The sequence below is a fragment of the Microtus oregoni genome, unplaced genomic scaffold, assembly GCF_018167655.1.
Source record: "Microtus oregoni isolate MIOR12 unplaced genomic scaffold, Mior012 000017F_ref0000208, whole genome shotgun sequence".
Taxonomy (NCBI): domain Eukaryota; kingdom Metazoa; phylum Chordata; class Mammalia; order Rodentia; family Cricetidae; genus Microtus; species Microtus oregoni.
This window is the reverse complement of record NW_024543076.1, coordinates 5127247-5154182: the sequence shown is the minus strand read 5'-3', so window position 1 is coordinate 5154182 and position 26936 is coordinate 5127247. Positions and strand designations below refer to the sequence as shown.

Genomic DNA, 26936 nt, shown 5'->3' with positions numbered 1-26936 from the left:
GAGATCCTGTCTCAAACAAAAAGCAAAACCCAAAATGGAAATTCCACAGCAAAATTGGTGACGAGCTGAGACTAAAACCCAAATCTTCTGCTTTCTTGGCATAAGGCAGGTGGAGAGCAGCTCGGAGGGCAGAAGCAAGGTGAGCAGAAATGGAGAGAAGGTGGGGGCCACTTAGCCAGGAGAATCAAGCAGCCAAGCTCCCAGGTCAGCCCAGACACTTTCCCCTACCCCATTCACCTGAAAGATCTTACGCTCGCCCTTCTGCTTCACATACTCCTTGGGCAGGAAGTCCTTCAGGCTACACCAGAAAAGGGAGGGTCAGCATGGAGTGGATAGCATCAGGGGCATGTGGGCCATGGACTGTGGGCCTAGAGGTTTGAGGAAACGTCTAGGACAGTATCATCTCTAAGAGAGACTGAGGAAACTGGTTTGCACTGGTTTCTGAACTAGTCGGAACTCAGCATGAGCTCCTGAGTGACCTGTGCTTTCTTGGAGGATGGGGTATTGAGGAAACTACAACTGGGAGCCTAGTTTTCTGAGAAAAAGAGGGAGCCAAGAAGAGAGGAAGCTCCCTAGAAGGATGGTCATGTACTTCGGACACTAACAAAGCCTCACTAAGTTCTTTGGACCTTAGAAATAACAATGAATGAGATTTTGGGAACCTTTTAATGTAATGTTCCCCTAAAGGAAAATGTCCTATTATTTTACTTTGGCTAATATAGCAAATTCTTCAGAGACTCTAAAACAAACAAAAACAAGTTACAGGGTACAGGGTGGAGATACTGAACAAACATTGCCACTCTGATGGGGCCAGTGAGGAGACAAAGGACGATGGTGCTGAATGTATGAAGACCTGTGGGGGTCAATCCTCATACCTTGGAAGAGGAAATGAGGAGGGAGGGTGGAGTGCAGACAGGTCCACTGGATCACAATGGTAGGGGGTTCCAAGGCATGACAGGGTATGGGACGTGGGTCACTTACTCAAGGAAGCCAGCCTTGTGCTTCTGCTCATTGTGAGGTCCAAACTGGATCTGGCATTGGAAGCCTGCAAACTCACAGGCCTTGTCAAAGGAGACAGGGTGGGAGCCATTCAGGATGTCATCTCGTGCCTGGAGACCACAGAAGGAACGAACATTGCATGGGTGCAGGGACAGCCTTGTTGATGCCTGCCCTGCCCCATCTCACCCCGTCCAGGTCTACTCCATACCTGCACATAGAGGAGGTTCAGCTGTACAGGGTCCCGGGAATCCACATTCTGGTCTGAGTAGAAGAACTTTCTCCGCAGCAGCAGTGTCTCATGCTCTTCTACCCCCTGTTCCCTCAGTGTCCGCCCGTGGTCCAGCCAGTTCACTGGAGCACAGACAGTACCCTTAGCACCAACCCCATATGGCCCTTGTGCTGCCTCGTGTCTGGGCTTTCACTTCTTCATACCAGCCTTTCCTCATCAAAATGTAAATTCCATGACTCAGGGCAAATACAGAATAAATGGCTGCCCTACCCCCCTCCTTTTCCAAGGACCGCTTTGGTTCTGCTTACATTCATCATCTGTGTGCAATTTCTGCTTTAGTTTCTCCATCTTTTTTTCATCTCGCAAGAGGGTCTTGTCTTTTCTTAGGGTCCCTGTCCCCTCGTCCTTTTTCTCTTCCATCAGCTCTCGAACCAGTGAATATTCATCATGGTTGGTGATGCCTAGGGAAATGGATGGCTTGGTAACTCCAAGCACAAAAGTCTTTTGACAGAGTTGGAACCTCCCTGCCCAGGCCTTTGCCCTCCCAAGACCCCTTACCAATTCGGGCACAGATAGTCATGAGCATGTCAGTGACCGTCTTGGAGTCATCCACCATGATAGTCTTCACGGTTCCATCCAACATCCGGATCTTCAGGGGTCTTTGTTTCTTCCTGTACTCCATGGTGTCCTGTTGGAGCGGGGAAATGCAGTCAGGGCCTACTTAAACTAGTTCTCTTTATAGCCAAGGAGAAAGGAGAGTAGATTACTGAAAGGAAGACTATGGTGGCTCAGCCAAAAAGTGGGTGCTTTGACCGCCTGTCATAGAAAGCCACATGGGCATGCTAGGGGGTAGTGGGCCTGGTACATGCAAAGCCCAGGGTTGGGGGAAGGAACTGGTATGAGGGAGGAGTAGCAGATATAATGGTGGAAACAAGTGAGACATTGATTAGAGGAAGCAAATGGTCACTGAGGAAGATACTCACCCCATTTCGGAGCATGTAGTAGTCCAAAGCTTTCCCAGCCTCTAGCCATATACCTTTTTTGGGGTCATCATCTGACAGAAATAGCCCAAAGTCGCTGGCTAAAAGAGATGGTAGATCACCTTAGACTTATAAAACCTCCACTGTGGCCAAACAGCTATACCATTGCCTTTGTATATATTTTTCTCCTAGGACCTTGGACTTAAAGAGGAAAAGAAACACCGGGTGGTGGTGACACATGCCTTTAATCCCAGTACTCAGGAGGCAGAGGCTGGTGGATCTCTGTGAGTACAAGGCCAGCCTGGTCTACAAGAGCTAGTTCCAGGACAGGCTCCAAAGCACAGAGAAACCCTGTTTTAAAAACAACAACAACAAAAAGACAAACAAACAAAAAAAAAAAGAGGAAAAGAAACATTGGAACAATTGGAGCATAGGTTTAAGGGATGAAGAGTCTCAGAACACAATGCAGACACTGAATAAGGAATGGAAGATTCCTGCCCCCCACCACCAGGGTAGTCACACTCACGAGGGCCAGCCAGGGCCTCTGGGATCCGCTCACGAATCATGCGGCAGGCATCATACACCATGGTAGATGGCTCAAACTGCATCGTCTTCACCACATTCCCGATGCTGATCTTCAGCGAAAGTGCAACCATGGTGGCGGCTTCTACTCTTCAGCCTGGCTATACCTGGCCCGTGACATCAGAGCATTAGAACATATTCTCACTGGAGTCCCCAGACGGTCCCAGGCAGAGGACTCTTTTTTTTTTTTTTACTTTTTTTTTTATTGAGAAAAGGAAGAAAAAAAAAACAAGTTTCCACCTCCTCCCAGCCTCCCATTTCCCTCCCCCTCCTCCCACCCTTCTCCTCCTCCTCCCATCCTTCTCCCCCTCCTCCCACTCCTCTCCCCCTCCCTCTCCAGTCAAAAGAGCAGTCAGGGTTCCCTGCCCTGTGGTAAGTCCTAGGTCCTCCCCCCTCTGTCCATATCTAGGAAGGTGAACATCCAAACTGGCTAGGTTCCCACAAAGCCAGCACATTGCGTAGGATCAAAACCCCGTGCCATTGTCCTTGGCTTCTCATCAGCCCTCATTGTTCGCCATGTTCAGAGAGTCCAGTTTTAACCCATGCTTTTTCAGTCACAGTCCAGCTGGCCTTGGTGAACTCCCAGTAGATCAGCTCCACTGTCTCAATGGGTGGGTGCACCCCTCGTGGTCCCGACTTCTTTGCTCATGTTCTCCCTCCTTCTGCTCCTCATTGGGACCTTGGGAGCTCAGTCCAGTGCTCTACCTTAGGGTTGGCAAGAGACTTGAACCTAGAGTGGCTCCCAGGAGCCCAAGCCGAGGTCCCCAGTTAGTTCATTGGGCAGCTGAGGATAGGGAACCAGAAATGACCCTAGCCTATAGCAATACTGACGAATATCTTGCATATCATCATAGAACCTTCATCTGGTGATGGATGGAGATAGAGACAAAGGACTCTTAAGGGACTCACTGCAACCAAGAATTATAATAGGTTGTTTTGCCCTATTTAATAATTTCAAAAGGGAAAGGTTACTTCTATCAAGTGATCTATCTCGATCACTGAAGACGTCCCAGAGAGAGGCTGGTCTCTGGAGAACAAGAGCAGGCCTGAAATGCGGTGTCACCTGAGGACACTGTCCTGCCTGCACCACTGGAATTCGTACCTCTCTGTTCCAAGTGCCTCGGGCCTCTTGTTCCTGCTTTCCTCTTTTTCCAACCCTTCCTCTGCCTTGTTTTTTTCCTTGTCTTTATCTCCCATTCTATCCTGGGATTTTCAGAGCGCTGCCCTGGCCCATTTGAGGCCTTCCCTCTCATAGCTTTCACCTTCTTCTTGGCAAAATGCAGAATCCTAGGGGCTCCTGAATCCTACAGTCTGTGGCCAGCATTGTCAGGGAGAGACCTACTTCTGTGCCTGCTCTCTCCCAACCCGAATGGTATAGGCTCTCCCAGTGAGCTGTGCAGTCAAGGTGTATTATGATCCTCTGTCTGCAGACTTCAGAAATGACCTCGCCAACACTTCTTGGAGAGGAGAAAGTTTGAGGCAAGCAAGACAGCGTCCAGACCTTTACCCCCAGCCGTTGGTCCTTACCACGGCTCTCTTGCACTCACTCTCGCTTGTTCAAGTCCTTCTCAGACTATCCTCCACCTTAACCAGGTACCCAGACAATGCTTTCAGTGCAGCTCAGCATTGCAAAGCCAACTCCATTCCTCTACCTTTCAGCCACCACTTCTCAGTGGGCTAAAGAAGCCACAGTAACAGCAGGTTATATACAGGCCTGCCCAGCAGCTGATGATGTGACCCGATGTGGTATGGGGCTGAGTGCCTCTTAATGAAGAGGGAAGGGAGGGAAGGTAGCCTCCCATCCTCCACCTAGCAAACTGCTAGCCCAAGGGTGTAAGCTGGACTGGGAAACAGGTGGGTATCATGATACAGAAGGTAAGCTAGGAAAGGGTAGAGGATAAAGAAGTTGGGAAAGATGGGGCAGGAGAGCAGAAAGTCTTGACAGAAACCAGACACAGATGTAGGAAATACCAGGACTGGTGACCAGGAGAAGGTTTCTGATCATACATACAGTCCAGGACTGCAGGAGAAGAGGCAGAGTTTGTTCTCCATCTTTACCCCAAATGAGAGGATCCTCCCAGCCGCCCCCCACCATTCATAGAGGACCTTTTTCAGTAGTGGACAGACCCGGTTGTCAGCGACACAGCAGTGCGAGGAACCACAGCAGGAGTGAGAGGCCAACGCAGCCCAAGCTGAAGCTGCATGAGCGCCCCTCCTCCCCGTTTCCTCCGGACATATGGATACCCACTTCTTCCTCTGTGAGACCCCGATAACAGAGCCGAGTCATGCCTGCCCTAACTTCCAGACTGGCTTTAGGTAGCTATTCACACAATTCATTGAGAGTGAAGGGAAGTCAAGGAATTGGACACTGAGTTGGGACTAGTGGCAAACAAGACCCCTGGAACTATTAGTAGAAGCTGTCTGCTTCCTGTCCCGAACTGAGAACCCTGGCCCACTTTCTATCATGTTTTATGAACAACAACAACACCCCCTCCATACCCCCCCCAGAACTCCTCCTCCCTCAATACATTCCTGAGATGCATTCCAGAGGCGTTGGGCAACTGGAGAGGGGAGTGGAGGACAGGAGGTCAAAACCCAGCAAGGAATGGAATGCAAGTATACTAGAGCTAAGGAATTTTGGGGTACAGGGAAACTATCACCAGTGCAGGTACCCACAAGAGGGAACCACAGAAAGATAGGGAGCTATGAAAGGGCACAAAGGGAGAGAGAAAGCCGAACACAGAGTCAAAATGTAAGAGGGTTGGGGGAATAACACTCAGTCTGTTACCAAATTTGGCCTCTGAGTCCTCAACCGCTGGGAGGGGGAGGGGTTTGTGGGTGAGACTGACATATCCGGCCTCGGGCTGCTGGAGGCTCATTTAAGGCTGGACTGGGCAGCTGATGGGCTGGGCCTGACTTCCTCCAGCATAGGGTCTGCATATCCATACAAGCAAACTCACTCTTCCCCAAGTCGCCTCAGCCTGCACACAACTCCTTCCCACAGAACTACTTATGCTGTCCCTACATAGACTTTATCGCAGTCTCACAGCCTCTACACAAGATGTATCTCTTGAAGGCACCACACACGCGCACACGGCTTCCTCACCAGTGCACCAGGCCCCGATGCCAGGTTCCCAACCCCTCTCCTTCCATTATGCACACATTTTCCCTCCGCACATTTTTGAGGGCCCATTGTGGGAAGGCCCCGGGCCAAACTTTCAGTGGCTGGGAACCAAGGTGAGTAAGACCTAGACTTTGCTTTCTGCAGGTTGCCAGCCTTCCAGGTGGGTGGATAAGCTAAACACAGAGTTACAACAGAGGGCAGGATGTGAAAAGAGCCAAAATGTGTATGCTCAGAAAAGGGATGGATCCCTTCAGGTTAGGGCACAGGGACCAGGGTACCCATGAGAGGGATTATTTGAAGTTAGGACTTTAAAAACATGGAGATAATGAAAAGTAATAGTGATGTGTCATTTCTTGACTATGTTAATTGCACTGTAAACATAATATCAGTTAATACTTCAACAACCCTGCAAGGTAGGTGCCATTGCTCTCCCATTTTTACAGATTAGGCACCAAGGCTCAAGAATGTTAAATACTTTTCCAAAGTACTTGTCCAAATAATAAGTTGTGAAGCCAAGATCCGAACCCAGGTCTCTTTGACTCCAAAGCCCAAGCAAGCTCTCTCCTTTAGGTCAGTGGAAGACGCATCAGAGGCAGCATCCCAGGCAGAGAGAATGGCATGAGCAAAGGTGGAGAAGCAGGAAATCGTGGAGGAACGTTCGGGAGGGTGAGCAGGCAAACTGGCTGAAGCACAGCGATCTGCAAGGAGCAGCGGTGGGGAAGGCAGGGTTAAGATGGAGAGGCAAAGGCTGAGAGAAGAGTATGAGGAACTTAACTGACGGGAGGGGAACAGGAGGTCAAGGAACTTTGCGCAGGATCACCCCCAGAACTGGACTTTAGGGCAACTTTGGGGCCAGGTTAGGAGGACCCTGTATTAGTACAAGGGATAATGAAGCCAGAGTTAAAGCTGTGTGGAGAGGAGGCGGCCATTCATAAAAAAAACCTGAGGGAGGAACTGATGAGCCTCCTCTGCTCCCAGAAGCCTCAGCCCAGGGGCAGTTTCCTATGAGCAGCAGGCCTTTATTAATGAGACAGCTCCAGTTAAGTAATGCAATGAGAGAAAGGGATGGGGCTAGACTGGGCTGGGGATGCGGGACGAAGCTGTGGGGGGAAAGGGATGTGATGGGACAGTATGTGAAGGTAGAGGCAGATGGGTGGAGCTACTGACCGCATCAGGCTGCGACTGGGGAGGACTGGGGAGGACAGAGGGGAGGTGATGATAAGAAACAGACACGTGTGATGGTGACCGGACCAGATGGGGAAGAGCAAGAGTGACTCCATGGATGGTGACTAACTGGGGAATGACAGCAGGAGGTCAGAGGCCAGGTCAGGAGCTTCAGAAGAGCGAGGGATGTGGTAAGTGGCTAAATTAGGCTGCTGCTGGGGTAGTGGAGGGTCACTGGCAGCGGCTAAGTAATGCTGGAGTGGGGAGGAGGGGCAGCGTGGGGTAGAGCCAAAGGCTGAATCAGTCTGGATAGGGGATAGCGTTGTGGTCAGTGGCAGGGTCAAGCTGGTAGTGACACGGGGGTGTGGTCAGTGGCTGGCTGGGCGTGGGATCAGTAAGACCCAGTTTCCTCTTTGGGTATCATTTCCTCTTTTCCGTTGGGGATGGGGGAAGGGGATCTACAACTGGACCTAGACGTTAAAGGAGGGTCAGAAACCTGGGGGGACACACAGCAAGAGCTGGGAGGCGGGGGTCCAGCAGCTGACCAGGTGGCGCGCCTGAGAAAGTGCTTTATGATGATGGGAAAGCTCAGATTTGAGCGACAGAAACTAAAGTAGGGTGTGTGGATGAACAGATGGGGAAAGAGGATGAGAATGAAGAGTTAAGATGGACAACCAGGAAAGAGCTAAAGGCCAGGAAAGATTCTATAAGGAAGTGTACAGGGTGTGCATTTTAGGGCCAGGGGCAAGAGGCCGGCAGGGCAGGGAGGGAACGAAGCTGCATGGTTAAACTGTGGGAGCTCAGGTGAAACAGTGTTTGCCTGGCCAGCTTCCCTCTCAGTCATGGCCTCCTCTCTCCCAGTCTTCCCCACTTGGGACTAGACCTGGTCTGACTCCTGGGTCGCTTTCCAGTTCCCACCTTCCACCTAGTAAAAGGTGTAAATCTAGAAACTCCTGCCTCCCAGTGACGTCCAGGGTCCAGGTGTCAGCAGTTCCAGTGGGAACCCAGACTGTCGCCTCTGGGTAAAAGAAGCCTCTGGGATTACACCGGAATAAGGGACCTCACCACGAAACAAAGGCAGCTACGTGCCTCTCACGTTTTTTTACCTGTTCAACTGCGGCTGCAAAGCTCAACCCCTATCGCTGCCACCGGTTCCTAACATTAACCCTGACTTTGTTTACAAATTCCCCAGACTTTGCCATTCATCCCTTCCACAGTAGACACCCAAACTAATCTAGCTTTTATTTTTAGGCCTAAATCCCTCGACTTTAACCCTAAATACTGACCCTTAGTCCTAAAGCTTATTTTTTAACTTGCTTCCTAATTCACCTTTCCACTGTTTATTCTTAATTCTAACCATGACAATGGCCTTTAATCCCTAAAACGGGTTATGTCAATTCCTGTTGTTGATCCTTAACCTGATCCTGTACTCTGATATACGCTGGTCATACCATAAAACAAAATAATGACATCAATCCAAATGTCACCTAAACGAAACAGACTTGACTAGTGCAGCTAATGTTTCAAATTTAGTCCAGCTTCATAACTTCTAAAGGGATCCCCGCTTCCTAAAGTCGACCGCACCTAATCCCAAACTCACTCAAAGCTTTCCTAACCATATACTCACTATCTGCTAACACCAAAGGACATCCCCGCCCAGCGCCTCACTGCCACCCCATTCCTCACCCTCCCCCAAACCTAGCCGAGACAGAGAACCGTCTGCTCCCACGAAAGGGGCCTGTCTCTCGCCACACGGCTAGCTTAACTCCAAACCCCAAACGAAACGCACTGAACGCTGACCTCCCCAACAGGACCGGACACAGGATATGCAGGAGGATGGGGGGCCCCGCCCGCCGCTTCCCGGGCTGGCCTGTCCCCGCAGCCCCACCTAGAAGCTCCGGCCCGGCCCGCCTGGCCTACCTGTGCTGCCGGCTCTGCGCCCCGCCCGCCGGCCCGCTACCCGCTCGTTCTCCGGGTCGCTCTGGGGCTCCGGCCTCGCCCTCCCTTCGACACTCTGGTCCACTTCCGTCCTGGAAACGTCCCCCACCCGCCGGCGGCGCCCTGGGCCCGCGCTCTATGGTCGCCGAGACGTCAGGAAGCTACTCTAGCCGCAACTCTCGATGCTCGGGCGGGCGCTCGCTGAAGCCTGGCCGCCCCTCCCCGGCAGGAAGCGAGGGTGCGGCGCACTGGAGAGAACGCCAGAACTAAGCTAGAGTTCCCTTTTAGACTCTTAGTCTTCTTTTTTTCTAGCTGGAGGCGAAGGCGGAGCCGGATCCCCCAGAATCCCCGCCCTGGGGTGTGGGAAACTGTAGGGACGTCCCTACAATTTGCACAGCTCCCGGGACGTGGCGCAGCACACGAGCCACTTCCGAGTAGGAGGGAACTCCAAGTTCCAAGATGCCATTGGACTGGGCTATTGCATCTTTTCCGTTGTGTTGGAAGCTGAGGAGGCTAGAAGCTGGGAGGCGGCTGTGGTTTACTGTAACCTCTAGGCCCTCGGCCCTGCCCTCCGGAGAAGGGTGACTTAGGTAAGTCGAGCCGATTTGACAGTTAGACTGAGGGGTCGTGCCTAAGGTTCTGAGATTGTATCTGCGCTCAGGGATTTCTATCCGTAGATAATGGAAATGGATCCTGGTGGTCAGGACCTGCTGGCTTTGGATCCTGATTATGAGGACGCGCAGGGCTTCCTGCTAGAGGAAAGCGGAGATTTGTGGACTGCGATCGAGCAGGACGTGGAGGCTCCGCTGGACCTGGAGCTGTCACCTTCCGAGGTGGGTCGGTGTTCTGAGTGGGAAAGCTAAGCGACGTCCGTGAGACCCAAAGGTACAGAGATAAACCAAGGCCTGTGAATTTGTTAGACCTCCGGGCAAGCCCTGAGCGACTGGGAGATAGAGGATTTACTGAGCTCTCTGCTCAGTCCCTCCGCATCTCTGGATGGTCTCAGTTCTGCCGTCTCTTCTATTCGCCACGACCACAACTACTCCCTCTCACAGGACCATGTCTCCATAGATCTAGGTGAGTGTGAAATGTTAAGTTATGGGGGAGGAAAGAGCTCACAGGCCTAGCCAACCCGACTTTTGCTTTTGCAGATCCTGAGAACTTCGAAAAGGAGGGGTTCTGTGTGACTCCACTGTGTGTGGAGGAAACAGCCGCAGAACAGGTACTGGGCTTGGGTTTTCAGGATCAGCTCACCTTGCAAGACTGGGGTCAGATTCCCCCATTCTTCTCTGACATCCCCATGCAACCCTGCTCTCCTCTGTATCCTCCAACCTTAGGGGATTTCTAGGCTGATACTGACTGAGGAAGAGAAGAGGCTCTTGGAGAAGGAGGGGATTTCTCTGCCCTCAACACTTCCTCTCACTAAGGTAAGGTTCCTGTTGCTGGAGCAAAAGCTGGAGGGGGATTTATGGCCCAAGTAGGCAAATTCAGTTTATTTCATATCAGTTTACTTGAAAAAGGACTGAGGTCAGAACCTAAGCAAACTTGTTGCTAGTGGAAAGCTGGGTCGGGTAGATAATAGGCAAGAAGCAAGAGCAGTTCCTGATCTTGTAGGGCTTGTATAAGTTTTGGTGTTCCTTTCAAAATTACCAGTGTGTGGCTTGGTTGGAAAAGGCCCTTGCTGCCCTGCCAGACCTGGTATCTGTCCCCAGGACCCACAAGATGGAAGGAGAGAACTGACTTCCTACTAGTTTTCTGATTTTCAAACAAGCCCACACCCACATACAAAAATAATTTTTGAATGTCAACTAACATTACTATAGGGCTTTGAAAAGGCCAGCAAATGAAGAGCCTTTACGGATGTCATCATGACCACACCACCTCTTGCTCAGTGGTAGAAATGTCTGAGAGTCTGAACCAGCCTAACAAAACAGTTGTCAAAGCCGGCCATGATGGCTCGCACCTCTCTTGTCCCAGCACTCAGAGGCAGAGACAAGAAGGTCCTCATACATTCAAAGCCATTTCCCAAGTGCTGGGATTACAGGCAGACACCACATCTTGCTTTCATGGCAAGTATTTTTATGTCATTTGCCTTTTTAATGTTTTTGTGGTATCTATTGTTTGTTTGTCTTTTGTTTTTTTCAAGACAGGGTTCTGTGTAGCAGCTCTGACTGTCCTGGAACTCACTTTGTAGACCAGGCTGACCTCACTGAGATCCGCCTGCCTCTGCCTCCCAAGTGCTGGGATTAGAGGTGTGCATTGCCACTACTACCCAGCCGCATGGTATCTTTGGTTAATGTAGATGTTTATTTATGGCTGGAGAATCAGGAGTTAAAGGCCAGACTTAGCTTCAGGACGAGTACAGGCAAGCCTGGGCTACGTGAGACACTGTCTCCTATCCCTCCACCACCATTACAAGATGAGTGAGTAAAATATTAGTAAGAAAGAAAAGAGAATTTGGAAATGATCAGTAGTGGTGTTGTCCTTAGGACGGTGACTGTCTTGTTCTTCTTGCTACCGGTCAGACCACACCTTAATCTCCCACCCATTGGGAGTTGAATATAATACCTCTGCTACATCCTCAGTCCTGCTTTTTGAGAGAGGGGCTTGTAAGCCCAGGCTGGGCTGGCCTTAGACTGTGTACTGGCCTCAGACTTTGAACTCCTGATCCTCCTTCTACCTCCCTAGGACTAGATTACAGGTGAATGATATCACTCTTGGCTAGTGTCCATATTTGACAGGAGTATATAAGAGTTAACAACTTCACTCAATTTTAATTTCTGGAAAAAAAAGCTTAAGTGGCTTAAAATAAGGATTTATTCTATATAACCCCAGAGATTGTAGGTAAATCCAATGGAGAGAAATTATGAGAAGATTGATGTTGGCTTAGGATAAGAATGGACTTTTGTTGTTGTTGTTCTTAGTTTTGAAACCGGTTTTATGTAGCTCAGTCTGGCCTCAAACTACTCTAGCCAAGGATGGTCTTGAAGTCCTGATCTCCTCCCTCTCCCTCCCAAGTGCTGAGATTACAGGCATGTGCTAACCCCTAGCTTAAGAGAAATTTTTTAAAATTTAATTAGAGACTGGAAAGTGGTTTAGGGCACTTTCTGTTCTTCTACAGGGTTCGGGTGCAAGCCCCAGCACCCACATGATAGCTCACAACTGCCTATAACTCCAGTCCCAGGGGATCTGACACCCTCTTCTGGCCTATGTGGGCAGCAGGCAGACACATTATATACAGACATACATATAGGCAAAACACCCATACACATAAAAGTAATACCAAAAAGTAGTCTGGCTTTTGAGTGTTGAACACCTGGTCCTTGGAGACATTCTCAGAGAAGGTGGATGTATACTAGTCAGAGAAGCTGCAGTGTTTCACTGGGAAGAAGGCTGGACTTAGCTGCCTTCCAACACACCTATATAATATGATATGTATATAACAATACACCTTGGATGACCTTTTTCCCATCTTCTCTTAGGTGGAAGAACAGGTTCTAAAACGCATACGGAGAAAGATTCGCAACAAGAGAGCTGCTCAAGAAAGCCGCAAGAAGAAGAAGGTGTATGTCGGAGGGCTGGAGAGCAGGTAGGGAAGAAAGAATATGGGGGAAACCGGAGGCCTTAAGGTTTTGAATATTTTCTTTTGAATATTCAATATTCACAGGCAATATTTTGATATTCATGTTATCCTCCAGGGTTTTGAAATACACAGCTCAGAATCAGGAGCTGCAGAACAAAGTACAACTTCTAGAGGAACAGAATCTGTAAGCAACCATTTATAGTCATTAATTTTTAAAAATCTTGTTTGTTTTTTTGAGACAGGGTTTCTCTGTGCTTTGGAGCCTGTCCTGGAACTAGCTCTTGTAGTCCAGGCTAGCCTCGAACTCACAGAGATCCACCTGCCTCTGCTTCCCGAGTGCATGTGCCACCACTGCCCGGCTTAATCTTTTATTTTTTTAACGATTTTTACTTTATATGCATTGTTGTTTTGCCTGCACGTATGTCTATGTGAGTGTCAGGTCCTCTGGAACTGGAGTTACAGCTGTGAGCTGCCATGTGGGTGCTGGGAATTGAACCTGGGTCCTCTGGCAGAGCAGTCAGTGCTCTTAACTGCTGAGCGAACTCTCCAGCCCCCACACTAATTTCTTAATGCTTTCTCACTCTTTCCACTGTTCCACACTTGACTTCTAACTAGATAGCTCCTAAGTACAAAAACCTGGTGGTTGGCCTTACCAGGTCTCAAGCTCAGAGCAATGGGAAATAAATAAATTTACAAGTAGCTAAGGAGAAATTAAGTACCAAGACAAAGAAAGGGAAGGAAGCAAAGACCGAATGGAGGTAGTTGGCATCAGAGCAGCTGCGATTTGGGCATGGGACTGGGTAGGGGGAACATTCTAGGTGGAGAGAAGACAATGTTTGTGTTTGGCTGGAACTCTCTAGCATGGTGGTGTTGTCCCAGAAAGTAGAGAGCACAGTACCTGGTGAGGATTACGTGCATAGTTGATCAGGTGTTACGAGAATTCTGAAAGTCATTTGCAAAGGGGTTTAAGTCAAGGCAGCAAAGTTTTGATTTTTTGTTTTAATAAGGAACAGGCAGTTGTTCACAAAGGAGAAGTCACTTGGAAACAAAAGGCAAGGAAGTCGAGGGACTGGATCTTCTGCGCTAGTGGAGGGGGTGGCTAAAGTGGAAGGGTTTCACTGTGACTTGGGTGCTCGGCCAGGGCATGCTCACCACTGTGTCCTCTCTCCCTTAGGTCCCTTCTAGACCAACTGAGGAAACTTCAGGCCATGGTTATTGGGGTAGCAAACAAGAGCAGCAGTGGCAGCACATGTGTTCTGGTGAGGAGGAGGACGGGAGATCCTGTCCTTGGCAGAGACTTGGGGTGACCCACAACCCTCACCACCTTCTTCTTGTGTTCCAGGTCCTGCTGTTTTCTTTCTGCCTTCTTCTTGTACCCGCTATGTACTCCTCTGACACAAGGGGGAGTGTGCCAGCTGAGTATGTGGGTAAGAGGCGGAAGGACACCTTTAAGGCATGGGCTGTGGTAAAGGGCTTCTTCTGTGTTGTCTCTTGACAAGCCTTTGTCTCTTCAGTGTTGCACCGTCAGCTCCGTGCCCTCCCCGGTGAGGACCAGGATCAGATGAAGCTGCCTGCCCAGCAGTCAAAGTTACCGTCGGACAGCACAAACCAGCTACTGGGTAGCTCAAAACATACGCTCCAGGCCTCCAGCAACTTTACCTGCCTGCTATACGAAGCGCCTCAAGCAGAACCACCTCTGCACTGGCCACACTTTGATCTTTCCTCAGAGACCCCCTTTGCAGGCCCTGACCATCCCCTGCAGGCAAATCTTTCAAAGGAAGAGGGGTGGCTGCCTCCCCACAGCCCTTCTGTCATCTTGCAGGGCAGGTTTTCAGGTTAGATGTGATAGCATGGGGGATCCTCAGCCTGAGGGTTCCTATCTGTATTCAAGTAAGAGGGAATGGGGGAAGAGCTGGCCTTTGCTCCTGTGCCCTGTTAGGATGCCTGGGAACTAAACACACCACACTTACTAGATTTATGGGTCTTTTATTTATGCCCATGTGTATCTGTTGTTCCATGAATAGACTTGGAGAAATTTACTGGCCTTGACTATTTCATCCACAAAAGGAACGGGTAGGGTAGGAAATAAATAAGTGGTTCTTCAGCCCCTTCTTACTGGCACAGTTGGGTAGGAAAAAGGGAAGGGGCATGATTGTCCTAGTGGCTCAGGGCTGCAGGAGTTGTGGGAGGAAGGAGGAAAGACCAGTGTGGGTGCTGGGCTTCCACAGTTCAGAGGGATCACTCTGGACTTAGGTTTGTCCAAGATTTCTTTGGTCCATATTCAGGCTCTGCGCTTAGTCCTACGCCCTGTGTGACGACTGGCCTGCTGCCCTTTTTATGCTGCTGCTGTTGCAGGGCCAGCTGCATGGCCCAGATGCTCAGTGGCCGCATGTAGGCCAGTGAGCGGAACACTCGCTGCTGGCAGTATGCCTCTGGAGTCTGGAAAGCCAGGCCCAGGCGTTCCCATACAGTGCGGTAACAGCCTTCAGCTGTTCGGAAACCTTCCCAAGTCAGACCCTGTGGGGAGAGGTAGAAGTTACACATAATAACTGGCTCCCATGGTACAATTACCTCTGGTGAGCAGATAAGATAGTATGCCTTTTTGTTCCCAGGTTAGAACTAAAGGCAAGAGGTGGAACACATACCAGGGAAAAGGGGACTCAGTGGACCGATAAGATGACTTTAGGATGTTCTAAGAATAAATGGAAGTTTTCTGGACCACAGTACAAGTGGTGAAGGGATGGGACAGAGAATACATTACCTCTTGGATCATGGTGGCTGCCAGCCCGTAGACCACACCCACCCAGACTTCATCAGACTGCACACTGGATCTGTCGGGAACACCATGAGGCTGCATCCCATTCACAGCCCCCATAGCTCCTCCTGCAAAGGCCTGGACATTGAGCTCGAAGATGGTTTGGAGAGCACGGACCACGTGCAGGGTAGGAAATACCTAGGGGAATGGAAAAGGCAGAGAGATAGTCTCTTATACTTGCTTCCCACCTCCAGGGAAACCCATATTTCTGGCTTTTCTAGTCTCTCACCTCAGTGTCTCCTTCTCCCAGGCCACAGGCCCTCAGGAACCACTGCCCAGCACACTGGTCAGACATGACACTACGGGACTGAGGCTGGGAGCTGCTGTCGTAGTTGTAATAGCGGCCTAGAGTAGAAGGGCAAAGTAAAGCTGCTGTGTGCGTGTAGATGGCTTTGAGATGCCCCAGGCTGCTCTCACTCACCGTTCCAGAGCAGTCTCTCATAAGCTTCCCGGCCTCGGCAGAGAATGGAAGAAAACTTATCCCGGACATCCTGGGCCCCACACAGAACAGCCATCTGAACCATCACAGCCACAGCAGCCAGCCACAGCCCTCCACAGTAAGCACTGATCAGGGACAGGGGCTGGGGTGAGACTGGCAGCTCCAGCCCCTCCCAGGCATGAGTGCCACCATCCTTCCATGATCAGTTCCCCACCTCAGACCTGGAAATCCCTATCCCCCAACCTGGGGCCTGTGGCGACCCATCCATCATAGGTCTGGTCTGCATAGCCTCCGTTCTCAATGAGTCCATCTTGGTCCTTATCAAACTTCATTTCAGACTCCATCACAGCCTAGAGGGGAATCAAGACACTGAAGATGTAGGCTCTAGGAAAGATGCTGGCTATCTGGGCTCTCCTGAGACACTATTATGTCCCTGGTATACTGGACACTATACAGATGCCTTACCAGACACACAGGCCACATGTCCTTCAGGAAGCCTTGGTCACCTGTCAGGTAATAGTCCCGATAAACTTGCAGCACAAACTTCAGGTTCAAGTCCTTCCAGTCAGCAGTGTCATGAATCAAATAGGCATTGACCCGGAGCCATGGCTCGTCATCTGTGGGAGGGGAGGGGACCTGGTTTTTCTGCGTCGGTGGACAGGAATGAGGGAATAAAAACTGAGAGAGGAAAGTTGACTTGGGGATAGTGGAACCGTACCTGGGTCCCCAATGTCATGAGGGATAACATTCCTCCTCTTTACAGGTGCCACCACTCCACTCATCAGGTACCGTCGCCTTGTCAGGTCCTCCTTGAAAGTTGCCAGAGCTGGGGGAGCAGATACACAAGTAGGTGAGGGAAAGCAGGAAATGGGCAGTTGGGGCGGGTCATAGAGCTGTGTGTGTGTGACCCAGAGGAAAACCAATAACTAGTATGCTCAGGGCAAGGGTAAGGACATCATTTGAGAGACTACAGAGGTTCAAGGGTAAAAGAAGCTAAGAGGAGTTACCCTCACCCATATCATACTGTAGACTGAGTTCAAGTTTGGGCCACAGCATGACGAGGGCAAAAGAGGCATAAAAGTGGACGTCGTATGTGTTGTACATGCGGTACTCCTGGCCTGGAGGGATGACAGAGACACTGTTGCAAGAACCCCAGCTCCCTTTGATAGCCCTTCAGGAGCTGGAAGAGGGCACAGTCCTCTGCCCATAGTCACCATTTATCCCTTAGCCCATCATTATCTTGGGACAGGCAAAAAACTATCATCTTGCTTTATGCAGGACACTAGCTAGCCTGACACCCCATCCCAGCATCCCATACCCTCAAGATAGCCAAATCGCCCATAGTCCTGCAGAATGGGGCGGAGCTGATACATGCTCCCTCCCAGCTCCTCTGGTAGAGAGTCTTCAGGAACTTCCAGCCATACTGTGCCTCCATCAGCCAGGAAGTATAATTCATTGAACAGTGCAGATTTGTACCAGGCAGGCAGGGATCTGGGAAGCCAAGAAGAGAGAATAGATCTTTATGAGCTTCCCAGGATAGAAAGGATTCTAGAGTTCAGAGGAGTAGGGGTACTCAGTGAATCCCAGCACAGCCCTACTGATGGGGTGGGGTGGGGGGTAGAACTTCTTGGGAGTAAGTGCCTGGGAAAAAGTACAAGAGGTCTCTACTAGCACCTGTCATCCAATACTGGGCTCTGCCACGCTGAGATTCTCTTCTCCCAGTCTACATATTGACACAGCGCGTAGTGGCTAAGGGCAGGTGCCACATCACCGTCTGAACCAAAGAACCGTGTATATCGCCTGAGATGGAAAGAAAGGCGTAAGAAGGGGCGCTCTAGGTCAGAGCCCCAGTGCCTCTGGACCCCTGCATTTACCTGTAGTGGACTTGGCCCTTAGCTCCAAACATGATCCTAGGCATATCCCAAGCCAGTGAAAACTCCAGGCAGCACCGGCCTCGTGGTGGCAGCTTGCTGGAGATACATACAGCCCCAGCGACACCCTCTCCTTTCTGCGAGGGGGTGCTCTGGCCTAAGAAGCACAGGGGAATCAACACAGGCCCTCCCTAGGGACTCCCAACTCAGGGACAGGGCTAGTCATTATCAGGTCTCCCACCCTGGTCCTAAGACAGGACACAGCCTTTCCCCCAACACCTCCCCACCAAACCCCCCATCACCAGCAGGGGAGTCCAGCTGTCCATCCTGAAGTAGGTCCTGCCACACCTGCTGCCCAGTGCTGTCAGGGTCAAAGGCTGTGATGTGGGTTACGGTGGCGTCTTCCTGTTAAGGAGTCAAAGACTCAGTGAAGGAAGTACAAGGACCCTGGATTCTGACTAGCTCTTCTGCTCCTCTTACACAATGTCACCTCCGAGTTCCAGAGGCAGGGCTGTGATGAGGATGGGACTTGGGAGCTGATGAGAGACTATGAGAGTGGGTTCAGGGTCAGTGGAGAGGTATTGGGCAGACTCTTCCATTACCGTGCATCGTGCGGCCACAGCCATGGTGTAGGGATTCGGGGCGGTTGGATGATGCAGGAGTAGCCCCTGCACGGTCTTCCCATCCCGCTGCAGACAGAAGGGCTCATTCCATAGCCCTCCTGCGGCATCATCTTCACCCCCTAGTCCGTTCCGCATAGAGAACATGATAGACACATCCAGAGTCTCGTCTCTTTCATTTTCTACATCCCACACAAAGACTCCTACAGGGAGGCAGCTGTCCTGGGGATAAAAGACCAGACTCAGGCTCAGTGTATCCATTCTTGGCTCCACTCCTCAGGATCAGCCATGGGCATAGAGAACCTTTTCAATTATTCCCTGCTACACTCCTGTCTCTCTTGCATCTCCCATATTCCCAGGAGAACAGCCTACCAGAAGATTTAGAAGGCTAGCGTTAACTGGACTGGGAAGCCAGTGTGATGCTCACAGCTTCAATCTGTCCCTTTTGTCTGCGGAGGTGGACCTATGGGAGGGAAGGTCAGGAGGAAACAGGAGGAAGCCTCACCTGGTAGTCATGGGGCAAGATAGGTGTGATCTGGCGGCAGGTGAGAGTGACTTTCTGCCCAGGAAGCTGATAGACTGTCCAGGCTCGGGGGTAAAGGGCATGGTAGAAAGCAAAGTGACCACACAGGCCCCAGTTCCAGCTGTGCAGAACACTTGGACGCTCCAGGGACAGAACTTGCTGATACACAGTCCGCCCATCTCGGCGCAAGCATACTGTAAACTTGATGGAGAGAGCAGACAGGCTGCAACAAGTAACCCACGAGCAACACACCCTGGTCCCCCCCCCCAAAGCGTTTCCTCCCTTCTCAGACTCACCACCAGTTCACTGAGCCATCACCATGTCCTCCTGCCTCCCCCTCCAGCTACCTCCTAGACTTCCTCTCCCTTCATGCCTGATCTCAGTACCTTAATCAGGCCTATACTATCTCTGCCTTTTATGGCAGCAGAAATCAAGATGTGCAATCCCTGCTTAGCATGTTTCAGTGACTCCTGTGGCACTCAGGCTCAATCCTGAACTCTAAGCCGACTTCCCGGTCACACAAATACTCTCCAGTCTTTGAGCATCCTTTATTTCCTCTTCATAATCTGCCCATATTCCTCTCCATCTAGTTAGATCCCACCATCCTTCATCGTCTTCCTCCTTCTAGCAGGGAGCCGGCTACCCTGTTATGCCCTGTTCCTCTTTATTCTGGTATTCAGTGAATTATGTCACCATGTTTTTATTTGCTATCCTGTGTCCCCAGTTGTCCCCATGGCTTACTCTGAAGGCAGAGGCCATCTCTAGCTTACTGAAGTGGTCCTCACAGAGCTGGCGTGTGTGCAAAGAACAAGCCAAGTCTCTGCAGCACTGAGTTCTCGGTACTGCACGTCCCCCTCATGGTGCAGTCTCCGTTTTCTTCAAGTCTCATTTCTCCAGCAAAACTTTAGGCTCCAGAAGGGAGGAATGCTGGGGGTTTAATATCTCTTTCCTTGGTCCAAACTATGCTTGGTATTTTTATTGTATGTAAAGTTTTTCTTTCCCTTTCTTTTATTGCTTTTGAGATAAGGTTTTGCTCTATAACTTAGGCTGGCTTTGAACTGGTGATCCTCCTTCCTCAGTACCGGGATTACAGACAGATATGGGCCTAGCCATAAAATAAATTTTGTCATTTTGCTGGTAAAGTACAAATGGTCAAGACCGCCAGCTCTTTGTCACAGAGGTGATTGGCTCGGAGTCCCATCCTTTCCCTACCATGCTGTCTTGAACATGTTACCAATGCCCTCTGGATCCTGTTTCCTCATCTATAAAATAATCACTAAATAGTACTTTGTGGGCTCGTTAATATAAACATCCCCAAAGCCTACCACAGAGTACTGACACAGTATACAGGCCATAATTACCACAGAGTCATGCTTCCAAAGGCATTCCCCTGGGAATACAGAAGAGATGAGGCATGCACAGGGGGTGGAGCATGAGTACTGAGCACAGCCACTAAACCTGAGTTGAGAAGGATACTGGCATCAACAGGTTTAAGACCTGCCAGTCATCTCCCCTTTGAAGATAAGCTGAAGACGGAGGCATCAGAACTTGCTAACTCAGAAGGGGAGGTCATCGAGAACTATGATGAAAGGCAGGTCATATACTGTAAGATAAGGCCCAGATAAGATATAGAAATAGAAATGAAAAACCTGAAGCTTTAGAAAAGTAAAGACAGCTAGAGAGAGGGGATTTAGGGAGTCCTGGGCAGACCTCAAGAGATCTGCAGCAGGGGAGCTGACCTTTGGCTAAAGGTTTATACATCTAGGTAAGGAGAGTTAGCGCTGTGCATCTGTTTTCAGCATGACTTTTTAGGTTTTATTTTACCCCTTCCAATATTTTTAAATGTCCTTTTTGTAAAAAAAAAAAAAGGGGGGGGAAGGGTGGGGCTGGCCAAGATGGCTCAAACAGTGAAGGCACTTGTCACCAAGCTTAACAACCGGAGTTGGATCTCCCAAGCCCACGTGTGGGGTAAGAACCAGCTCCTTCCTATCAGTTGTCTCTGCCCTTCACCCCAGGCCATAGTGTGCAGCCACCACAGTGCATAGTGCACATAACTATGTATGGAGGCTGGGAGGGAACTTGTAGGAGCTGGTTCTCTCCTTCCTTCCACCAAGTGGGTCCCAGGCATGGAATGCAGGTTGTCAGATTTGGGTGGCTTCCCCCCTTAAGTCATCTCACTGCACCCCAACCCTTTTATTTTGAGAGAGAGGGTTTTAGGTAACCTGAGCTAGTCTCAGCCTCACTGTGTGACTGAGGCTGGTCTTGAACTCCTGATCCTTTTGCATCCACTTCCCAAGTACTGGGATAGGGATGTGCCACCCCACGCAGTTCCAAATGTTCTTTTAAGCCAGTTTAAATGGCTTCTGCTCTTTGGAGGGTACTGCCTGAGCTAGAAGGCTGTGAGCTAGGCAGGAAACATGGACATGAGAATTATCAGGCATGTTTCCTCTTTTTTTTTTTTAAATATTTATTTATTATGTATACAATATTCTGTCTGTGTGTATGCCTGCAGGCCAGAAGAGGGCACCAGACCTCATCACAGATGGTTGTGAGCCACCATGTGGTTGCTGGGAATTGAACTCAGGACCTTTGGAAGAGCAGGCAACGCTCTTAACCGCTGAGCCATCTCTCCAGCCCATGTTTCCTCTTTCAAGGAACATGGGTTCTGTGTTCATCTTAATGTACCATCCATCCTAGCACTGGGCTGGGTATACAGCATCCTGAAAGCACTCATTGAACTGAACCATGTGGATGTCTAACTGTACATCTCAGACTAGTTAAGAGCCACAACTTTGCCTGCCCCCATTTCCTGGCCCTTACTTGGTCCGCAATGACTGTCTGGTGCTGGTACATTCCAGGATTAAGTTGCCAACGACAAAACTGGCCTCTCCAGCCCCGGGTGATAGTGCCTCCACCAATGCCACCCAAGGGACAACCTGGAAAGAAAATCAGGATGGTTAATGGAGAATTAGAAGAGGAAGGCAGGCCTATAGCTCCTGTCTGGGCTCTAGGGAATGGAGCCATGCAGTATGCATGAACTGGAAGCCTCTTTGCCTGCCTCTGCAAAGCATAGAAGCCAGACCCGCTCTGAAAAGGGCAGCTGAGCTGAGACTCACCATAGATCTGTCTCAGGGGTACAGAATTGAACATGTCGATGAAAGGGGTCTTCTTTTCCACCTGGGTCTTCCGGTACCACCACTTCAAGTACCTGAGGAGCCAAGTGTCAACGTGAGTAGGAGGGTGAATGTGCTGTTTCTTTCTTTGCTTATTTTTTAAAATTTATTTGTTATGCATACAGTGTTCTGCCTGCATGTGTCCCCACAAGCCAGGAGAGGGCACCAAATCTCACTACAGCTGGTTGTGAGCCACCATGTGGTTGCTGGGAGTTGAACTCAGGACCTTAACCTCTGAGCCATCTCTCCAGCCCAAGTGTGCTATTTCTTATAAACTGCAGTCAGCTCCCTTTCTCTTGCTACTCCGCTGTGATCTCCCACTAAATGCCCCAAGAATGTCAGGCTCCACGAACAGTCCTGTAATCAATCATAGCATTCTGAAGGCTGAGGCAGAAGGATCACAAGTTTGAGGCCAGCATGGGCTACACAATGAGACTCTGTCTCAAACAATAATCTAGGACCCATCACTGTGTCTTCCAAACTGTCTTCCTCTGGATTATCCTAGTTGCCCAGGTACTGGTGCAGGACGCCCTTGTTTCTCCATCCTGGGGAGAACTGATTGTTCTAACTCCACCACCACTGTGTTAGCTTAAGCCCCAGGAGCTTTGGTCTGTGTTGACAGGGCTGGTTGCCCTTCCCTGACTACATCCTCCACACATCCCCCTAATTTCCAAACAAGCAGAAGCTGCCAAAAGGACTTCCTCCTTTAAAAATGACTTTATTTATGATTATGAATGGTGACAAATTAGGGAGACAAATGGCCTCAGCGGAAGATAGCTGGTGATTATGTATTCTGGACCGTGTCCCCTTAAGCCCACACCCCCTTCAATTTAACTGTAAGTTTTCAGATTGTGCTCTTTAAAAAATACTCAGTAAATTAACTGGGCATAATGGCTCACACCTGTAAAACCAGCACTTGGGGTTGAGGTTAGCCTGGGCTACAGAATGATTTCCAGGACAACCTAGGCATCAGTGAGAACCTGTCTCAACCAAATAAAACAAAATCACAATATCCCCTACAGTAAAGCTTTCTAAAAATGTCACAGCGTCAGCCAGGTGGTGTGGCCACACATTTAATCCCAGCACTCAGGAGGCGGGTGGATCTCTGTGAGTTCACAACATCCTGGTCTACAGTTCGAGTTCCAGGACAGGTAGGGCTACACAGAGAAACCCTGTCTTGAAAAACAAAAACCAAAAAAGTCACAGTGTTTCCCTGTTCTTGCTCCTTGATTTGTACCTAATGAGAAAACAATCAGGACTGTCACATACAAGTCGCTGGGTCTATTTTCAAGGCCAGCACCCCTGCCTTATCCTACCCTCTGGTGTCTTCTTCATATGTTCTCATTCAGGATGGGCTGCTAAGCAATCATTTTAGGCCTAACATTCAGTCACATCTAAACAAGTGATTGGCTATGCGAACCCTCAAGCTTCTGTTTCCTCATCTACAAAATGGGAACATCTTCTGCCCTCGCTACCTCCTGTTATCACCGAAAGATCAAATACCCTAACAGATAAGAAAGTCATAAAGTCAACTATTGGTGACAGGTATGATTATTGCCACACACGATCTCAGCTCCTAATTAGACACTCACTGCCTTGTTATTTCAGCGTGTTCCTCACGGGAGCATGACATTAGGGGTAGGGGATAGTGACCAAGACGAGATGAATGTCACCCACAGCTCTAAGCACAGGCCAAGGCGCAGGACCTGCAGCCTGTAAGTATCTGTTGAGTTTATAAATGAATGGATGTACAAACAGTTGACGCAGAACAATGGAAGACAGACTGGAGCAGGAGTTGGGAGGGGGGAAATGGATGAAAAATAATGAATGGGGTAAATTCTGGGGGCAAGGTAAAAGGCGTGGAAGACAAGGTGGTGGCAAGTCTGAAGGTCCTCTGCCAGTTTAGAGGTGCTAGGACAGAATGAGAAGCCAGAAAGGACTGGAGAAGAATTATTAAATACCAAGATAGGCAGAACAAAGGACTATCTAGTAGCAAACATTACTGACTGAACTGACTGGCTAAAGGAACAGCAATCAAAATTGAAGCTGCGCCTTCAACAACTGTCCTGCCAGTACTGCTGAGAGTGCTCCTCAGTTCAGCTCACTCCAAGAGGCTCCCTATTCTCCTTCGGCAGCTGGCCATTCCTGACATACCCAGTCTTCTCTATAATACAATCCCAGCTCAAAAATGACCATTCTGAATTTTCACCTCTCCTTTAACCTCAACCTAGGCCCTCATCCCATTCCAAAAGCCATGTGTTGATGATATCCACCCTATCCTAGTATGGGAAGCCAAGGTCCAAGGGGCTGAGCAAGAGCTTGAGGCCTCTGTGACTCAGCTCATATTTAGTGGCTAAGAGGCTAGGATGAATGTACACCTGCTCGCGACCTTATCCTGATCACATGCAATCCACTGTGCTTGTCTCAGTACCCTAAATCCCATTCTGACAAAGGCTCTGGGATCACAGCTGGACTGGAACAACATGATGGTTAATTCTTACAACTTGCTCAGCTCTGGAGTCACCCAGAAGACAAGCCTGTGGGCCTGCCTATGAGGAACGGTTGTCCATATTAGGTTAACCGAGGTGGGAAGATATTCCTTAACTGTGGCTGACACCACCCGTGGGCTGGAGTCCTGGAGAAAGAAAGCGGGGTTCTAGCATTCATTGCTCTCTGCTGCTGGCTGTGATGGTGTGACCAGCTGCCTCTCATTCCTGCCACCATTACTTCTCTGCCATAACAGAATGTACCCTCAAACTATAAGCCAAACAAACGCTTGAATTACTTTTGTCTGGTTTTGATCATAGCAATAAGAAAAGTAACTAGTCCAGGCAGTTTCATAAAGGGCCTAGAGGAATGATTCTCCAAGACGGGCCACCCACAGGAGCACCAGGCCTTCTCATTGCCCAGGGCTAGGGCTAGTTAGGTAAGTGGATTTCCCACCACAGTCCTACAGCACTGACTGGGGCAGGAAGGTTTAGACATTGCTGGGGTGGAGTTTCCCAACTTTTATGCCTCCCTCCCTAGCACTGCGCTTATATGCGAACTGACTCAGAATGACCTCAGAATGATGCTCTGTCTTTATGGCCATCTGTTCCTATTAATGGGTATGGCTGCTCATCACTAGCCTTCCAACTCTGTGGGAATCCAGGAGGGTTCCATAGTAGCTGCTCTGGAGTGTCTGTGACCTCTGGGATAGGAGGACAAGCCAAGGCTGGCTCTGGAAGACTTACCTACAATACAATACAACACAATGCTGGGGATGCCCGAGCACCCCAGGCTGGAAGTCATCTTTAAGGATCTGGAGGGTATTCTGGTGGAATGTGTGCTCCCTACTACTGTGCTTTATCCCTAGATCTCCCCATTTTTTTACGTGGGGATGCTTTCACTGTGGTGTTCAGGTCAGGTTTGCTCTGAACTCTTAGGTTCAAATTAATCACCCACCTCAGCCTCCCAAGTAGGTAACACTATATGCCTGCACTACTTTGCCTGATTCCAATTTTGCTTCTTTTGTATCAGAAGCCCTCTGTCACAGAATAGAGTGAACTTGTCCCCCTCTCTTTAGGGTTGACAAGAACCAGGCAGCTATTCCAGGAGTCAGGGCCTGAGGACAGAAACAGATGAAGCAGTGCATGCTTAAATAAGGTACAGAACACTTCAGCTGCTGAGGGGAATGTCAGCTGGAGAACGCCTCACAAATAAAACACTGTATCAGGACAACAGAGGCTGGTCTACTTTGCCACAAAGTATAACTAATCTCAAAGTGAAGTCTGGGAAAGAGGAAGTGCTTGGGAGGGAGCCTAAATGGGGAAAGACTGACGGCAGGACAAAACACTCTTTCCCTTTGCTGCGGAGAAGATGCTAGGAAAAGGGGGTTTCAAAAAGATGCTCTTCAATCTCCCCCTCAAAAGCTGCAGGGGTAAAGAATGCAGGGGATATGGCACACTAGACTGGAACCAAGAGCCCACCTACTTGATTATCCTTCTCCGCTTATGCAGGGAGTCTTGAATGGGAACAAAGGAACCAAGGCATTCTAGGCTACGGGATCTACTCACCTCAAGCCCATACCGAAATGCTTTACCAAGTTGCTTAGAGAGACGTTGTTAGCTTGAAAGGGTTTCCTCTTCTCTGCAAACTCATGAGCCAAGCAAATCCGCCAGCCAAAAGAAGGCACCTGGTAGCCCCTAACATTACCCTCGTAGGAGGCCATCAGCTGCCCAGAGTCCTCTGAATTGCAGTAGCCTGGCTCATTCTGGCGTCCACTGTCCTCAGGGCTCCCGCAGTCAGTAACCCGCACAGCCTTAGTGTCCCCAGTATTTTCAGGACAATAAACTTGAGGATCTCCTTCCGCACAACTGATTTGCTCTGAGGCCGGTACGCAGGTTACCATGTTCACTGGCTCCTGGGTCCTCACGACCCCGGGGGTCTCGGGTCCCTCTGACTCCTTTTTGACGTTTCGAAACGCGGGCACCAGTTGCAGTTAGGGCCGGACGCTGGGGAAAGCAGTAGGAAGTTGGTGTCCGGGTAAAGTGTCAGAGAGCTCTTGCTGCAGCAGCAGTGGCCACAGCAATAAAGTCGCCGCGGGCTCCCTTGGGTCCCGACTCTAGATCCTAGGCGGGAAGGGTTGGGCCTTGTTGTCATTGGGCCGTGGCGAATAGCTCGCCCGGCCGAAGGCCGACCGGCTCCGCGGACGGGGGCGGAGCCGCGGTACCTGCCCGCAAAGCACCGCCCCTGGGCCCCGCCCGGGAGTTCGCGGCGACCCTGGGCCCCGCCCCGGTCCGAGGCTCCAGGGTCTCCAGGGCTGGGTACCGGGTCCCTCCGGCCGGGATCCCCAGCGCCCGCGCTCAGGTACCACCGCTGGTAGGGTGACCCGCAGCCCAGGGACCACCCGAACCC

General features: G+C 50.1%; 3 protein-coding genes across 7 annotated transcripts in view; 1 reads left to right on the top strand and 2 right to left on the bottom strand.

Annotated features, from left to right (window-relative positions):
* Nucleotides 1-9213, bottom strand: part of Tln1 (talin 1) — a 31821-nt gene extending 22608 nt beyond the window's left edge. For all 4 annotated transcript variants that reach the window (XM_041667365.1, XM_041667366.1, XM_041667367.1 and 1 more), the window contains exons 1-8: nucleotides 8999-9213; nucleotides 2735-2897; nucleotides 2212-2309; nucleotides 1787-1916; nucleotides 1537-1689; nucleotides 1208-1350; nucleotides 982-1109; nucleotides 238-298 (exon numbers count right to left, since the gene is read on the bottom strand). In XM_041667365.1, coding sequence (XP_041523299.1) covers nucleotides 238-298; nucleotides 982-1109; nucleotides 1208-1350; nucleotides 1537-1689; nucleotides 1787-1916; nucleotides 2212-2309; nucleotides 2735-2864 — 843 coding nt within the window. In that variant the 5' untranslated portion in view covers nucleotides 2865-2897; nucleotides 8999-9213. The remainder of the gene's footprint in view (nucleotides 1-237; nucleotides 299-981; nucleotides 1110-1207; nucleotides 1351-1536; nucleotides 1690-1786; nucleotides 1917-2211; nucleotides 2310-2734; nucleotides 2898-8998) is intronic.
* A 197-nt stretch (nucleotides 9214-9410) lies between these two features.
* Creb3 (cAMP responsive element binding protein 3) lies at nucleotides 9411-14638 on the top strand. Its single transcript, XM_041667377.1, has 10 exons — nucleotides 9411-9606; nucleotides 9694-9849; nucleotides 9937-10093; nucleotides 10168-10238; nucleotides 10354-10443; nucleotides 12499-12605; nucleotides 12715-12783; nucleotides 13774-13858; nucleotides 13942-14026; nucleotides 14114-14638. The coding sequence occupies exons 2-10, from the start codon at nucleotides 9697-9699 to the stop codon at nucleotides 14437-14439; spliced, it is 1143 nt and encodes a 380-aa protein (XP_041523311.1). The 5' UTR covers nucleotides 9411-9606; nucleotides 9694-9696; the 3' UTR covers nucleotides 14440-14638.
* Nucleotides 14639-14782: 144 nt separating this feature from the next.
* On the bottom strand, nucleotides 14783-26921 carry Gba2 (glucosylceramidase beta 2). 2 transcript variants are annotated; one of them, XM_041667370.1, is made up of 17 exons: nucleotides 26096-26921; nucleotides 21984-22075; nucleotides 21688-21803; nucleotides 18850-19068; nucleotides 18327-18566; nucleotides 18027-18129; nucleotides 17728-17881; nucleotides 17528-17653; nucleotides 17172-17344; nucleotides 16867-16971; nucleotides 16572-16679; nucleotides 16319-16470; nucleotides 16097-16203; nucleotides 15836-15978; nucleotides 15644-15759; nucleotides 15361-15552; nucleotides 14783-15116 (listed from the first exon to the last, which is right to left on the bottom strand). In XM_041667370.1, the coding sequence occupies exons 1-17, from the start codon at nucleotides 26428-26430 to the stop codon at nucleotides 14838-14840; spliced, it is 2760 nt and encodes a 919-aa protein (XP_041523304.1). In that variant the 5' UTR covers nucleotides 26431-26921; the 3' UTR covers nucleotides 14783-14837. The 2 variants fall into 2 exon arrangements, with proteins under 2 accessions (XP_041523304.1, XP_041523305.1); XM_041667371.1 differs by having other exon boundaries at nucleotides 18327-18561; nucleotides 26096-26146.
* Between the last annotated feature and the right edge of the window lie 15 nt (nucleotides 26922-26936).